At 46.9% G+C, this 14931-nt stretch overlaps 1 protein-coding gene across 1 annotated transcript; it reads left to right on the forward strand.

Moving 5' to 3' along the window:
* The first annotated feature begins 5455 nt into the window (after positions 1-5455).
* On the forward strand, positions 5456-14931 carry LOC104260195 (cytochrome P450 2W1). Its single transcript, XM_059826592.1, has 9 exons — positions 5456-5638; positions 7924-8086; positions 9374-9523; positions 9634-9791; positions 11610-11780; positions 12832-12970; positions 13289-13473; positions 14086-14227; positions 14744-14931. Exons 1-9 carry the CDS (start codon positions 5456-5458, stop codon positions 14929-14931), a joined length of 1479 nt encoding a protein of 492 aa, XP_059682575.1.

The following is a 14931-nucleotide window of genomic DNA, read 5'->3' on the forward strand; positions in this document are numbered from 1 at the left end:
AGCCAGCAGCTTCTGAAATACATCCACATTTTGTGAGGTTAATAACATTGTAGACACCAATGTTGAATTTTTTACTGGTTGAAGACCGTATGTCTCTGACCTAATTAGGCTTTTACTGGCTAATGTTTTATGGAGCAAACCCGTAAGGATTTATTGCCTGGTTCCTGAAGAATCGCTACCAAGAGGGAAATGAAGCCGGCTAGTGCGGTAATCCTTCTTCAAAATGGGCAAGCGCCTCATTCGCTTACTGCAGGTTGGTGACTGTCCACACTGTTAACCTGGTCAGATAATGCTGCTACAATTTAACTTAAAACTACTGATTGGGTTAGATATTAATCTGTAACCTCAAGAAGAGCGCGGTGCCCCTTTGGCTGGTGATGCAGTGCAGCGATACGTTAGCATTTCTGAACCCCACAATTTGCTAATCCCTAAAATGCTCCCAGGGGAGGTCTGGGTTCGTTTAACACAGCTCACGACCAAATGGAGATGGGCTCGTTTCTCGGTATTGTCACTTCTGAGACTACAGGCTGAAAACCAGAGTCTGGATTTTACAATGCAAGTCATGATTCAAGTGCTCCATGGGTGATAAAATACCGGAATTGTGATAGATTGAGTTGCTTTATTATCTGCTGGGGCACGTGTACTCTGTCGCCCTTTTTGGTGCGCCTGTTAGCGATGACTGCGATTCTGCTCTTGTTGCTATCACTGTCTCATGTGGCCTTTGAACTAATGCTTTGCCTTTTCCATTTGGATTTTCCTTCTATAAACCAGGGATAATGGCAATTCTTTTGCTGGAGTGCACTTCACATTCAAGTGAAGGGTGAAGTGCTGCCGCTGAGAACATCTAGCATCCCTGGAGTGAGCGATGGACCCCAGGAGCCGAGAGTGCAGCAGAAATATGATGGGGCTTTTCAAAAGACAATCTACACAGGACTGGAGAAGCTTGTATTCCACTTAACACCATTTAAGCACTTTAACCTCTGACAAATGCCAGGCCTGCAGCTCTGAACAGAAAGCCCCAAACCTCTCCAAAGCCAGTAAGAGCCGGTGCTCCCGAGCTCTGTTACGAGTCACAAGTTCACGATAGGCAGCTCCAGCCTAGAAGACAAAGCTTGCACATGGATTAATGACTTAAAGGCGCTTGCTGGTTTCAGCGTCAACAGCATTTTGGCTGTGCAAGGCATGGAGGGGTTTGGGCGGTGGGGTTTGGGCCAGAGCTTGCTCGGGGCTGCCCTGCGCCAGGCTGTCACGGCTGTCAGCACGTGTTAATTAACTGAAGAGAAAGGTCCGAGGCAGCTTGTGCTGCTTCAAAGGGCCGTTCGGGGTAACATCTAAAACACAGCTTGCAAGAAAAATAAATGAAGAAGGGCTTAGTTCTTTTCCTGTGGCCGCCTGCAAGCTGCGGCCGTGGAGCAGAGAAAGTGCTGCCGCGGCCACCCACGCCGGAGGGCTGCTGGCTCCTTCCCGGCCGATCTGCCCTCTGCGCGGGTCCTGCAGCCTCCCGCTGATCCCACCAGCTTCCCGGGGCACGGCCCCCCAGTATTCTCGTGCTCGCTTGCGCGGGGCTGCGTGGGGCTGGGGAGGAAAAGCCCACTCGTGGGCAGGGCAGGAAAGAGAGAGAAGGAATGGTGTTCTCACGGTTGCAACCTGAAATCCCAACCTGGAGGCCTGACCTTTTTATCTTGCCAAGGTCGGCTTTTGTTCGGTGTGTGGCAACACGGGACTGCGGAGGTGGGAGGCTTTGCCTGCCCGTGGTTTCCTGTTTGCTTTGGAAGAACTGCCGGACTCGGGCTCTGTCGATGCCAGGAAGGCAGCAGTGGCGTGAGGATGCGTCGCAGGCTGGTACGGGGCGATGTGGGCAGTGGCGGTGCCTGTTCCCGTGGCACTGGGGATGGCAATGTGGCTTTGCCACCCAGGCACAGGCTCGGATGTGCAGAGCTTTCTGTGCAGGTCAACGCCGTGCAGGCAGGGCAGGGCTGCCCACGGGTACCGTCAGGGAGCAGGTTGGGTTTTAGAGAGAAAAGGGAGGAGGAGAAGCTGAAATCTTCATGCAGAAAGAGAGGAGTGAAAAAGTATTTATCTTAAATATGTTGTGTTTGGGCATAATTCAGCACCAGCTAAAACCTGGGATTGAAGCTTCAGGGATCAGAGGCAGATGGGATGAGAATGCCAGGGAAGGAGAACTTAAAAAGCACAGCAAATCCCGCTTTACAATGTGCTGCAGCTGGATTTGCCCGTGCTGGGGAAGGAGGAGCCCAGTGCCATGATGAAGAGCAAACCCTGAAGCCTCAGAAAAGAGTAAGAGGTCTGAGAGCCGAGTTTCTGCCAGGCTGGCCCCCAGAGAGACCGAATGCCTCGGCCCAGCGCTCAGCAGGTAAAGCAGCTTCAGACTGGAGCTGCCAAGTGTGCCAGGGGAGGGGACGGAGCCTTCGCCTCTGCTGCGAGGTTGTTTCACTGTACTCGCCTTGAAAAATATTCTACAGTAAAGGAACTGGGCAACCTGGCTTGGGACTGAGGCCTCTTCTCTAAAGCAGAAATTAAATTCTTCCCCCTTTTTGCACCAAGCCACCAGCTGCCCAGAAGGGACATTAGTTCGAGGGTGCTGCCCAGCTACGGGAGAGGCTGGGGACGCGGCTGCGTGTGACAGGGACTTCGCTGCAGGGCTGGAGAGCACATCCCAACGCGCTCTGTGTGCCACTGCTGTATGTGCTGGTAAATAACACGATGCTTCTCAGAACTGCCAGGTGATGCTTTGGGGGACAGATTTATCCACCCGATAAATGGAGTCCCGAATACCACAGTGCAAGATTTTGAAGGCTCGCTCTCCTTCTGATTCCTGCAGGAGCAGGGCTCCAGCGGCGTGCTGTTCCCGAGGCCCCTTGCTGTGCAAAGTTACAGCAGGACACATCCAGAAATGGTGATGAATTCTAACCCCACCTGCCCATCGCTGGCTCTAAGGGCAGACGCAGGGAAGGAAACCTCCGTTTCTGCTCTCTGGTCCTCTTTCTCCAAGAGTGGCTGATTTGGAAGGGCTCGACCTCCAAATAATTATATACAGCCCAAGGAATGACTTACTTTCCCAACTACAAATCCATGGGTGGTTCGGTCCTGGGGCACTCGTGTAAGGGCTTTTATTTCTGTGCTTCTTTCTGTAATTTCTCCTGTGGCATGACCCTGCCCTGGTTGGGGAGGTTTTGATTTTTTCAGAGAGATCATTTGCTCCTAGATAAAGATTAATTTTCATTTTAATTTTTAACTTAAACCTCTTAGTTGAAAATGTTTTTGTAGGCCATCTAAGATGCTGTTATCTTTGCCCAGCTTTGCCTCTTTCACGGGTTGCTTCACCCAGCAGGTAATGAGTAACTTTTCCTGCCATTGGGCAGGCTGAGGGTAGAGGGAAGGCTGTGCGTGAAGAGCTAGGCTGATAGCTTCCTTGCTTCCTTCTCTTTGGGAATCATAAAGACATTTTTAGTGTCAGAGTGACATCTCTCTGCCTCTTGCTTTCGGTAATTCTTACGGTGTGAGAAGATGCCGTTCCTACACTGTGTCCCGCTCACCTCCTTTCCTCAGGGAGCCCAAAAGACCTCCCAGAAATGACTGTAGTGAAAGGGTAGGAGCGAGTCAGCCCCGGGGGAGCGGGGCTCCGGGCACAACGGCTGCATTCACAGCCCAGCCCTGACACACGCTCCGGGGCCGTCCCGGGGCACAGCCCTGCGCTGCACTCCTCAAAGCCACATAGACAAGTCATTGTCCCAGCAAGGACGCAAACGTGCCTATCCAGACTGCCGGTCTCCTGCTCTTACCACAGATGCTGTTGTTTGTAACACAAGTGGGTTTGGGATGGATGGACGGTTCCTGGGCGGTGCAGAGTTTGAGAGAGGGCTGGGTACGAGCTGAGATCTCGTCCTCTCCAGTCTGTCCGTGGCCTGCCTGAGATGGATGAGAGAGTCTAGGTTTGAATGGGTGTTGTGTCCAGCGTAAGTGTGAACCTTGCTGCACCTTGGAACAGTCCCAAAGCATCCTCAAGGCTGATACCATCTCATGCCACAGTATGGAGCAGTACAAAATCCTTGTGATCTAAAAGGGCTCAAAAAAAAGATGTCAAATGCTCTTTTCCTACCTATGGGACCATTGCGTTGTTTGTGAGATCAGGGTAATTTTACAAAAGTGATGTGTGTTTCCACTGATGTCCCTGACAGGTCTCACTCTCTTAAATGCTGCCCAAAACCAGTGGGAAGAGCAGATCTTTTACAAAGCCTTCCACATTCATATTGATTCAGTAATCCAGCACTCCAAGAGATGATTTTTATATCCCTTTTGTGGTGTATAGAGTGAAAGTGGTACCAGTTAACACTGGATGGGGAGCAGGAGGACATGCCCTCACTAAAAGACCCACTCATGAAAGAGGGAGGCATGACACTGAATTATGACTTCGGAGTTTGCAGCAGTGAATTAGTTTTTCACCAGCTTCTGATGGGGAAAAAAACAAGAGGAGGTCAACAACTCTGCATTTTATTGAGCTTTCTATAATGTAGTCCACAGTAAGGAAGAATAAGAACTGTAAAAGTGCCTCGTTAGGTGTTTTACACAGGGCTGGCGAATCATTCAAACCAGGCTATAGGGCTACCCTGACATAAGGAGGATTAGCTTTCTGTCTGCACAGCGTATAGGTCTTTAGGACAGCCCAGATTCAAAGTGTCAATAAATAGGAAGAGTGCAGAGATAAGCAACAGAGCTCTGAATCTGCAGAGGCAACAAATGGGTCCTGATTTTTTTGCATCTGAAGATTGCCCGGTTCTGTTTCCCTTCGCTGGGAGAAAATGCTTCACTGCAAGGACAGAAGAAGGTGGAAGAGGAGGGAAGATGCTGTCCCCCAGCTGTCCACCCCGCTTCCTGCATGCCCTGGAGCAAGTCTCTTCACCTGCAGGACCTGCTTCTCCTTCACTGTACCGTGGGATGAGCAATGCTTGTCTACCCTGAAGGATTGTTTTGGGATCGGCATTTGTAAGGTGAAGAGCTAGAAGGCAGAAAGTCAAGAGCTGTCTGTGTCCAGAGAAGAGGTTAGATGAAAAGGATGGAAGAGAGGGATGAAGAGGAAATCTTAAGAGAAATGTCATGATCGATGCCTAATAATAAAGCAGATAGTGGACTGCCAGGGGCTGGGAAATTCTTGCAGGCAGAAGAATCTGAGCTAGGCTTTGGAAATGAAGCAAACCTGCCCCGCTGCACTCGGCGGGGAGCCTGCAAGCCTGCACCTCCATGAGTTGTGCTTGGACTTTGCCTTTTGCAGACATAAATTCCAATTTTTGTGGAGAGCTGGGGGTGGAGGGGAAGATTGTGCAAAGTGCAACAAAAACTCTGACATCATTTACTCTGAATAAATATAATGCGATAATGCGAGCATTCTAATAAAGGTGTCTCAGTGGCTTGCCAGAAAAGCAAGCTCCACCGAAATATGGCTGCCTTCACACCCCTCTTCATCTATGGGGTGTGCGCATTGCTTTTATCCGCTGCACTCTATGTTTTAAAAGTTTTTAAGCAATCAGCTTTAAATCTGCCTCCTGGTCCGTTTCCTCTTCCGATCATTGGCAACCTGCATTTGCTGGACATCAGAAGGCAAGACAAGTCACTAATGAAGGTAAGAACAGCGTTCTTTGTTTCTAGGGTGTTGAATGTCAGCATGTACCTATTTAAAATTCTTCTCTGGTGACAGTTCTGAGATGATTTTCAGTGCCAAATGTGTTTTTAAAAAACTGTGATGTTTTAAAGGTTTCAGAACGACCAAGGAAACTTAAATTCCAACTCTGCAGAGGGTGATGTTAAATATGAGCAGTGCTTACATGAGAACTATTCACACATTGAAAACTATGAATATCTGCATCAGATCAGACCCATTGACCTAAATTTTGGCATCTTCCTTGTGTTGTGAAATACTTCAAAATATTTGAGTGTCCACGTAGCCAAATTGAAAGATGGATGCTTAACTGTCGTTGCCAAAATAGTTTGTATTTCTTATTCGGGTTGCCAGTTTTTAATGAGAATGGGAATTAATATAGCACAGCCCAAAGAAGAGATGTAGGAGAAATAATTTGAAACAGTGAATGACTTGGACTTACGCAAGACAAGGTTCTCTGTAGGAATCACAGTTGCCTTGCACCTGTCTTCCAGAAAAAAGGGGAAAATTTCAATGTATTTAGTCTCTCAGAGCCAAAATGTGGCTCAGTGGGCATTACCCCTGTCAGGACACGGGGTGTGAATATCCTGCACCTTACACCAAGCCTTTTAACACCAGGTTACCAGCAGCCCTCCGACCTGCTTAGCACTATGTAGGGAAGAGGAGCTGGCTTTCCCTGTCTCATTCCCATCACTGTGCCACGCAAGGGGCCTCCAAGATGCCTGTGGAGATGCATCTTCATCTTACACCAGCCAGCTCACAGTGGGCTCAACACCCAAGAGCTTGGGAGGTGGGAAACAGTTTGGACTGTGGTTCCTGTTTCAGGCAAGACCAGAAATCCTTCTGCAGAGAAGGGTAGGGGAGAAGGGATTTTGGGGTGGTGCATGGACGTGCTGGGAAGAATAAGCAAAGCAGATGCTGGAAAGGAGGTGACCTGAGGACCCAGGAGCAAGGTGATAGCATCTTAACGAAGCACAGACTCGGGGGGAGGTATTGGGCACATTGGCCACGCCGATGCCTTCTTTTCCCCATTGAACTATAGCACCAAGAAGCCAACTGGGAAAGGGGTCTACTGCTGAAACCAACCAGGAAAGGGGTCTATGGTTGCAGCCCGGGGGACCCGCTCACCGACCTCTGTCCTTTGCAGTCAGGGCAGAGCAGACGCAGCTGTGGATGGGGTGAGATTTTATATTGGGGTTGTGGAACTGCAGTGATGATCTGAAAGCTGAGTTGCCAGAAGACTTTTAAGGTATTAGCAAACAAATGACCTGGAGTAGAAAATCCTCCCTGAAAGGAGAATCCCTAAAGGATTTCCCCGTGAAAGTTGCACAGTAGATGATGAAGCAACCAAAGTGTTATTTTGAACAAATGCTTGAAATCAGTGTCCTGTGAACTATTTTTTTTTGCATAAATAAAACAAGTCTGGCTATGTTGCCAAAGCATTGATTAGACTCTGCCTGGGCTACCTGTTTGCTTTGGTACGGTGGCAGGGGTTGCTGAGCTTTGGAGCTTCCTCTGGTTTACATTGCCAGAACTGGTCTCCTTTCACGGGACACCAGGCTTGATCTCACGATAGCTTTATGCAGTTTCAACTCTGGTGCTCTCAGTCTAGACTTAATTCCCTGTAAGGCCTGGCAGGACCATGTTTGTGAGTCTCCAGAGAGCTCCTGCTAGCCGGTATCTCAGATCTCAGTGTAAAGTCCTGCTGTGCAGTGGCTTGAGTGTGGTATTGTGGTCATTTTCTAAGGCAAGTTGAAAGAGCAATGGTTTCTTATGCCTTCATACATCCATCCTTGGTGAATCACGTTATATACCTCTTCGCATTAATTACAACAAAGCTTTTATTTAACTTTTTATAATAAATAAGGACACGTCTGCTCTTCCATCCTCTTGTGGTGGACTGTAGCGTTACAGCCTGCCCGGCAGCAGTTGCTCGATCGCTGCCTGGTAGATCTCAGTGATGCTTTTATGCTGCTGGTGGTGTCCAAAGAGTCTTGTTACCTTCTGCTTCTTTAACCCACTGGGCCAACCTGAGTCCAACCGGCTCAGAAAAACAGTAGTTTTATGGAAGCTGTTGGGTTGAACAGACCACTGTTTATTTGCTTTGATTCCTCTTTCATCTAAGTGCTTCAGGGCTTTATCTCTGGCATCCCTCCATCCCTTCTGGCCACAGAAGGAGGAGGGAAGGCAACTCTTCAGCCACCCCAGCTCCCGTTAATGACTTCCATGCTCTGATTTTTCTCTCCTAGATTTCAGAGAAATATGGCTCCGTGTTCACCGTCCATTTGGGTTTTCAGAAGGTGGTGGTGCTCACTGGCTATGAGGCAGTAAAGGATGCCCTTCTGAACACGGCAGATGTGTTTGCAGACAGACCAGCTATACCCATATTCTATCACATCCAACATGGAAACGGTACTGGCAGGTTGAAAAGATAACAACGTGCTTGCTATGCTGTTTCTCAAATGTGTTGTTTCAATTGCAACAGTATTTAAGGGTCTTGATCTGCATCCTTATCGTCAAGGGCTACATTTTGTGGGGCTTGGGGGCAGTTGGTTGTTTGTTTTCTTAAGAAAAATACTTCTGGGAATCTTCCTATTTGCCTTATCAGTTTTTTGCTTTTAGTGGCCCTTGGGTCACATTTCAAGGGGGTTCTTTTTGCCGTGCAGAGGGAAGGAAATTATTTTTCACAATGTGAGGGCTGAGGTCCTTATGCAATGTCTTTTCTACAGTTACTGGGAGTTCAGACAAAACGTGGATCACACATGACTCATGATAAAGACTGCAAGAACTGGCAAGAGTGCAATAGCACGGGCTGTTTGTACCTCAAACAATTACTTCTGTAAACAGATTTTTGGCATGTTTCTGAATCGCATGCTAAAAACTAATACATTGCCCAAGACGAGACATTGAAAAACAATGAAGGGAATAATCCAGGGCTGAAAGGAAAAGATTTGATGACCTAATATGTATATAATGCATACAGCGTGTGAGGTTTTTTTTTTCATCTTGTTTTTAAGAGTGAGGCCCAGTGTGAGGAAGGGTACACTGTGCTACTTTCCCAACTGCTGTATGAAGGTGTAGACTGTGTTCAGCCCTGAAAGCCCTCCTGGGAAAGGAGGACTTCCGAACTGTACGCAAACACCTCTGTGCCCTCTTGGCTGAGCACTTTTTTGGCCGATGGGTTAGCCAGCTGGCGGGTATTCCCCAGCTGTAAGCAAAGGTGCCTCCCTGCCACCCCTCCTTGTCCCCTTGCACAGTATACAGTTCATCCTCTAAGACACAAGTTGTTCAGTGAAATCATTTGTCCTGTTCATGACAGGGAGGGAGCAGTGTCATCTGCTCCTAGCCTTGCTCTCTGAAACAGCTGGGTCATTTTTCTAAGGAAAAACAAGTCAGCCTGAGACAAATACCATGCATAGAGCTTTTTACTGTGTATGGCTGCAAAGAGACAAAGCTATAAATAGGCCAAACCAGAGCTTCAGTGTGAACAGCAGCCGACTGTTTAAAATACTGCCTCCTGCCCTCCTGAACCTATCTGGAATGGTGCTTTCCCAAGCCAGCCCCCCCCAGAGACCCTCAGTCCTCTCCCAAGCAGGCTCCACCAGGTTGCAAAATACCTGCACTCCCCAGCTGTGCTTTTGGTGTTTCTGAGAAAATCCCATACTGCCTCGGCAAACAGGGCATGCAATCCCTCCGTAGGTGTGTTCTTTTCTTCTCAAGAGCTCTGGAAGACGACACGGCGGTTCACCATAGCCACCATGCGGGATCTCGGCATGGGGAAGCATCTTGGAGAAGAAAGGATGCTCGAGGAGCTTCACTTTCTCATCGAGTTGATCAAATCCTTCAAAGGTGAGCTGGATATGGCATCAGGCGTTTCACGCTACTTTACAAAGCCACCGTGAAGACCTCTGGGTTGCTCCAGAAATGACCAACATAGTTATGATTTTGTTCATTTCTAGGTGGACCTTTCCAATTACGTTTTTTGAATATGGCTCCCACCAACATCACCTTTGCTATTCTCTTTGGGAGAAGGTTTGATTATGAAGACCCAACGTTTCTCACTCTGTTAAGACTCATAGACGAAGTTATGCACCTTCTTGGCTCTCCGTTCCTGCATGTAAGTTACCCTCTGTGCTAAGATGCTCCAGTATCTCATCGGAGTTGGTAGGTCAAGCTGATTTACTATTACTGGATGGTTTTGGAGAATCTTTAGGGTACTGAAATGGGAGAATCATAGATTGGTTTGGGTTGGAAGGGACCTTTATAGGTCATCCTGTCCAACCCCCCTGCCATGGGCAGGGACAAGATTCTCTGTTTTGGGTTTTTGCTCCTCCGTGAAATCCTCCTGTGAAGGAGGTCCAACATCACGTGTTGGCACTGGGCTTGATTCTTCTACAGCCAGAAGATGCAATAACTGAGGCTTCCAGAGTGCTGGGACTCAGGGTGGGCAGTGTCCAGTAGCATCAGTGGAAATCTACAGAAGCGCTGTAGACTCTGCCCTTTATGTTATTCTTTTTAGTCACATTATTTTGTAAACTTTACTGTTCATGGTAAATTGTAGTCTCCCATGAGGAAATGGACCCTAATGTAGGACTAGGATCTGGGCAACCTTCTGTCTTCAGTGTTTCACAGTAACTGCAGGAAAATGTTCCTGGAGTGTGTCTCAAAAATGTTCATATCACTTTTGGCAAAGAGTTTAAAAAGACTCTGCTTACCCGTTTTTTGATGTTTTTTTGTTTTGTCAGAATAAACCACAAAACGCCAGCATCTCCTACTCCCTAATATTTTCAGTCCAAAGAAGGCTCAGGTGGAAGAGACAGGAGGGAATCAGGTGCCTCTTGGAGGGCATGGCCAGAGTTTGTTTCTTTAAAAACACACCAGTGATAAAACTATTGAAATAATGACTTTATTTGTGCATGTACAAACAAAAATACCCAGGCTCGTTCCAGTTATTTTCTGCTGGATGCTGTGTGAACATCCCAAAAGTAACCTCTTGCCTTAGGGACAACTGCACCTGTATTTGGGGGCTTTTAGGTTTTGGTCTCTTCCTACAATTTAAGAAACTAGTGAAGTTACAGAGTAGTAGTACAAAGTACAGAGCTGCATAAAAAGTTTATTCCAACTAAGAGGTTCTCACCTGAGCCAAAAGCTCCTGTTAAACTTAATCCTCCATCACAAGGAATAGAGTATTAGTTACTTAAGGTAATATTGAAAGTCATCCAAAAAGCTGTTAAAAAAAATTATGCTGGTGAATTTATTACCTGAATGAGAACTATATACAATAAAAAAGATGGGCAACATCCCTTTTCTTTTAATCTCTATGGCAGGTTTACTTTTTCCAGAAAACAGCAAAAATTATAACCAGTTAGCAAAAGCAAGAGATTTGTGAATCTTATTCTGCAGCCAGTTTATTTATAACATTGAGAGATGGTGTAAGTAACCCCCCTGCACATAAAATGCAACTGTTTATTGTGCTGTAAAATTTAACGATGCTGAGAACTGAGTGTAATTGATTTATAATTCATGTGAAAGTTAAAATGATGATCTAACAACTTTAAAACGTAAGTATTTTGGCTTGCTAAACATTTGGAGTTTTCTTTGCTAAAGAGTAATGCTTTATCTTTTTGCTTTATTACCTCTTTAAAAATGTAATTTCATTGTTTCGTGAGTTTACTATCACTTTCCCTTAATTGTATTTTTTTTAATTCCTGTTTATAGGCTCTGTCTAGACAAGTCTGATAGGCTCCATTCATTTCTGTAGAGAATTTTTAATGAGAGCAGGCATTTTTCTACACTAAAATTTTTTAGTTACCAAAAAAAAGAGACTCCAATCACACGTCATTTGGTTCTTCACATAAATGATTTCTCCATTATGATACTTGAGTTTTACAAGGTAATGGGTGAATATGATTTTTTTTCCTTTTTTTCTTTTTAGTTATTTAATTTCTACCCATTCCTTGGATTTCTCCTCAAACCTCACAAGATAATACTGAAAAAAGTAGAAGAGGTGTGTGTGATCTTAAAGAAATGCATCAAGGAAAGCAAAGAAAGTATTAATGAAAACAACCTGACAAGCTACATTGATGCATTGGTATTCAAACAAGAGGTATTTTAACAATATGACGATTCCTAGTGTGGTATCTTATACAGTGTTGCTTGTCTAATGAACATGCTCTACTACAATCTATATGAAAATATTTAAATTTTGGGTAAACATCCTCCTACTTTAGTATGTTAAATACTGCATACTGCAGGAAAAGCAAGAAATAATTAACTAGACCATATTGCATGATTGTCTAAAATTTGTCCTAAGGTGTCAGCTATAGACTCTTCCTTGCTGGAGAGTGAAAGAGAGGTAATGTCATTTTTCCAACACACTCCAGGAAGATGCATCCCTCCCTACCGGCATGGGAAGAGGCAACAGATTCCCAGTTGCAGAGATGCCGAAGTTCCTGTTGCATTTGTGCAAACACATCACCAGGTCCCACATAGCGGATTTACCAACAGGAATGATAGTGTGGGAGTAGAGCAGGAAAGCATCAGTCTGTATTTTTTTCCCTTTTTCTCCAAGCGTTTGCAACCGCATACTTGAGATGGATGGTGGGCAGGATGAGTACTTGGGCTTGACACCTTGCGCGTGTGCCTCAGCTGTTGCATACAGGATTGGGCAGGGTGTTTGCCATCAGCAGCATGAAGCAGGGACAGCAGAGTTGATGTGCCAGTGGTGTCCTGGGCCTTCATGGCTTTCCTGGGCTCCTAGAGGGCCTGGCACACGCCCAGACAAACCCCAGCTCTCCGGCTCAGGAAGGCGCTGTCCTGCACCTCTCACCGATTTTCCACCTTCTCAGGATCCACGGGCAGGGGATGGAAGTCCTGAGTCAATCAGATAACCACTGCCCAGAGTAGATAAATGTCATGTGATATTGGAAAATCAATGAATTTGTCCAGTTTGGTTTTGGGGGGCGAAGTCTCAAGTGTGAAAATATTTCTGCTGAAAACTGAAGCATTTCTGTAATGGTATGTCAATGCGGTGCGCCTTGGCACTTGTAATTCACATGCATCACACTGTAATGTCTCTGAAGACTAGGTTACCCATCCTAGTTCTCTCTTTCCATGCTAACAGCAGTGGTTTTTTAATTTTTATTTCCCTGAAGGAGCAAAATAAAAGTAATACACTTTTTCATGATGCAAATGTATTGGCCTCTGCGCTCGACCTGCTCATGGCTGGCACCGAGACCACATCCACGACATTGCAATGGGCCATCCTGCTGCTCATGAAGTACCCTGAGATTCAAAGTAAGACACCATTATGGTTTTGCCTTTTTCATGTAGGCTACTGAAGTACTCTGCAGTGTCTTCATAAGTGCTGCTCACCTGTAAAAGCTTCATAGACTCTCATGCATCCAAAATCTGAGCATCTGGAACCTGTCCACCTCTATCCGAGCATTGTATGCTGCCATTCAGGACCAAAGGATCCGAGGGCTTGTTGTCTCTCTGCTCTGCTGGGCAACCTCCTGCCCTACGGTAGTCCAACCAACAGTCAGCATGAGCTGGGATTTGGAGGTGCTTTACCACTGAGGGAAACTCACTTCATGCCTTTCCTTCACCCTGCAGAAAAGGTGCACGCAGAGATTGAGCGAGTTCTTGGCCCTGGATCCTTGCCTACCTTTGAGGACCGGAAAAACATGCCATTTACCAATGCGGTGATCCACGAGGTGCAGAGGTTTGTCACCCTCCTGCCACACGTTCCACGGTGCACCTCTGTTGACACCCACTTTAAAGGCTACTTCATCCCTAAGGTACTTGGTGCTCTCCAGACGAAGAGGGGGGTGCAGCACACTGGTGACCCACAGGGAAAAATGTCACAAGGAGTGGGGGAGCTTGAAGCATAGGGCTTTTTCTGGGGAAGAACCAGTTCCCTAATCCCCCGTCTTCTCCGCATCCGATGGCAGTGTGACTTCAGGGTTATGTCCACAACTTCCCATTTCCTATACCTCAGTCTTCATAATCTGGAGTCTGTTCCTTATTTTCTTCACTCTCCATTGCTGTTCGTGCCCTGTAGAGCAGTTCTGCCTCTGGAGTACCACGGCATTGTCTCCTTGCCTTGCTTGAGGTAAGCAGAGAGCACCTGGGCAGGAAGGAAGCCTGGCCCACCTCTTCTGCGTCATAACTCAGGAACAGCCAACAACCATTGTTGTTTAATCACATATTAGTCAGTAATTCCAGTGAACTGGGCATCCACACTAACTAAGGGTCATATGGTCATGTACAAGGCCAGGAATTAGCTCTTCAGAAGTAGAAGTTTGCTTGCAGACAGAGCCCAAAGGGAGGAATGGTTAGGTGGCTGAATGGGCAAAGCCAGAAGTTTGCCACATCCACACGTGCTAAAGCAGAGCGTGGTTGTGCTGCAGGGAACAACAGTGATTCCTCTGCTCACCTCTGTGCTGCTGGATAAAACACAATGGGAGACGCCAGATGAGTTCAACCCCAACCATTTCCTTGATAAGGATGGGAACTTCGTAAAGAAGAAAGCGTTCTTGCCCTTCTCCACAGGTAACGAAAGCGTTTGATCCTGCCCAGGGCACCGAGTTCCCAGTGCCCCTCAGAAGATATTAGCCAAGTGGCAGGAGCCGAGCCTCTGTTGGGAACAGCACGGACATCAGTGGTGGGGATGGTTTAGAAATACCCACCCTGGGTTTTGGTGACCTGCAAACAGCCCCTCAGCCCACACTGGGAGGCACACTGGGTCCTGGTGTTTAAAGACACCACTGGGACCTACAGAAGATTCAACGCCTTCAAGCAAGAGTTCAACCTTCTCTCTGCCTTGGGAAGGCCAGTTTCTAGGGTGTCCCAGATGAATTCCTTGCAGGCTGAGAGTGAAACAGCCCTGTTCAAATGCCTGTAGGAGACCAACAGTGATGGCTGCTGAATATTACGCCACGCTGTTTTGCATTTCTGAGGCCTATACCGTCCCTCACATTATTGCTACCAAGTAGTAGGGAAGAGGTGTCAGGTTGAGCCACCACTTACCCAATCACTCCACCAACACCCATGCTTTTCACATTGCAGGGCGGAGAAACTGCATTGGAGAAAGTCTTGCCACAATGGAGCTCTTCATCTTCTTCACAGGCTTGATTCAGAAATTTACCTTTAAGCCTCCACCTGGGGTCAAAGAATCTGAGCTGGACACAACTGCAGAGGCTGGATTCACCATGAGACCCCATCCACAGTGTGCCTGCGCTGTGCTACGCCCATAA

The sequence above is a fragment of the Gavia stellata genome, chromosome 18 (assembly GCF_030936135.1).
Source record: "Gavia stellata isolate bGavSte3 chromosome 18, bGavSte3.hap2, whole genome shotgun sequence".
Lineage (NCBI taxonomy): Eukaryota > Metazoa > Chordata > Aves > Gaviiformes > Gaviidae > Gavia > Gavia stellata.

Coding starts and splice junctions, on each gene's coding strand:
- LOC104260195 (XM_059826592.1), top strand. CDS start 5,456: ATGGCTGCCTTCACACCCCTCTTCATCTATGGGGTGTGCGCATTGCTT. Junction 9,524..9,633: donor GTTGATCAAATCCTTCAAAG/GTGAGCTGGATA, acceptor GTTCATTTCTAG/GTGGACCTTTCCAATTACGT. Junction 13,474..14,085: donor AAGGCTACTTCATCCCTAAG/GTACTTGGTGCT, acceptor GTTGTGCTGCAG/GGAACAACAGTGATTCCTCT.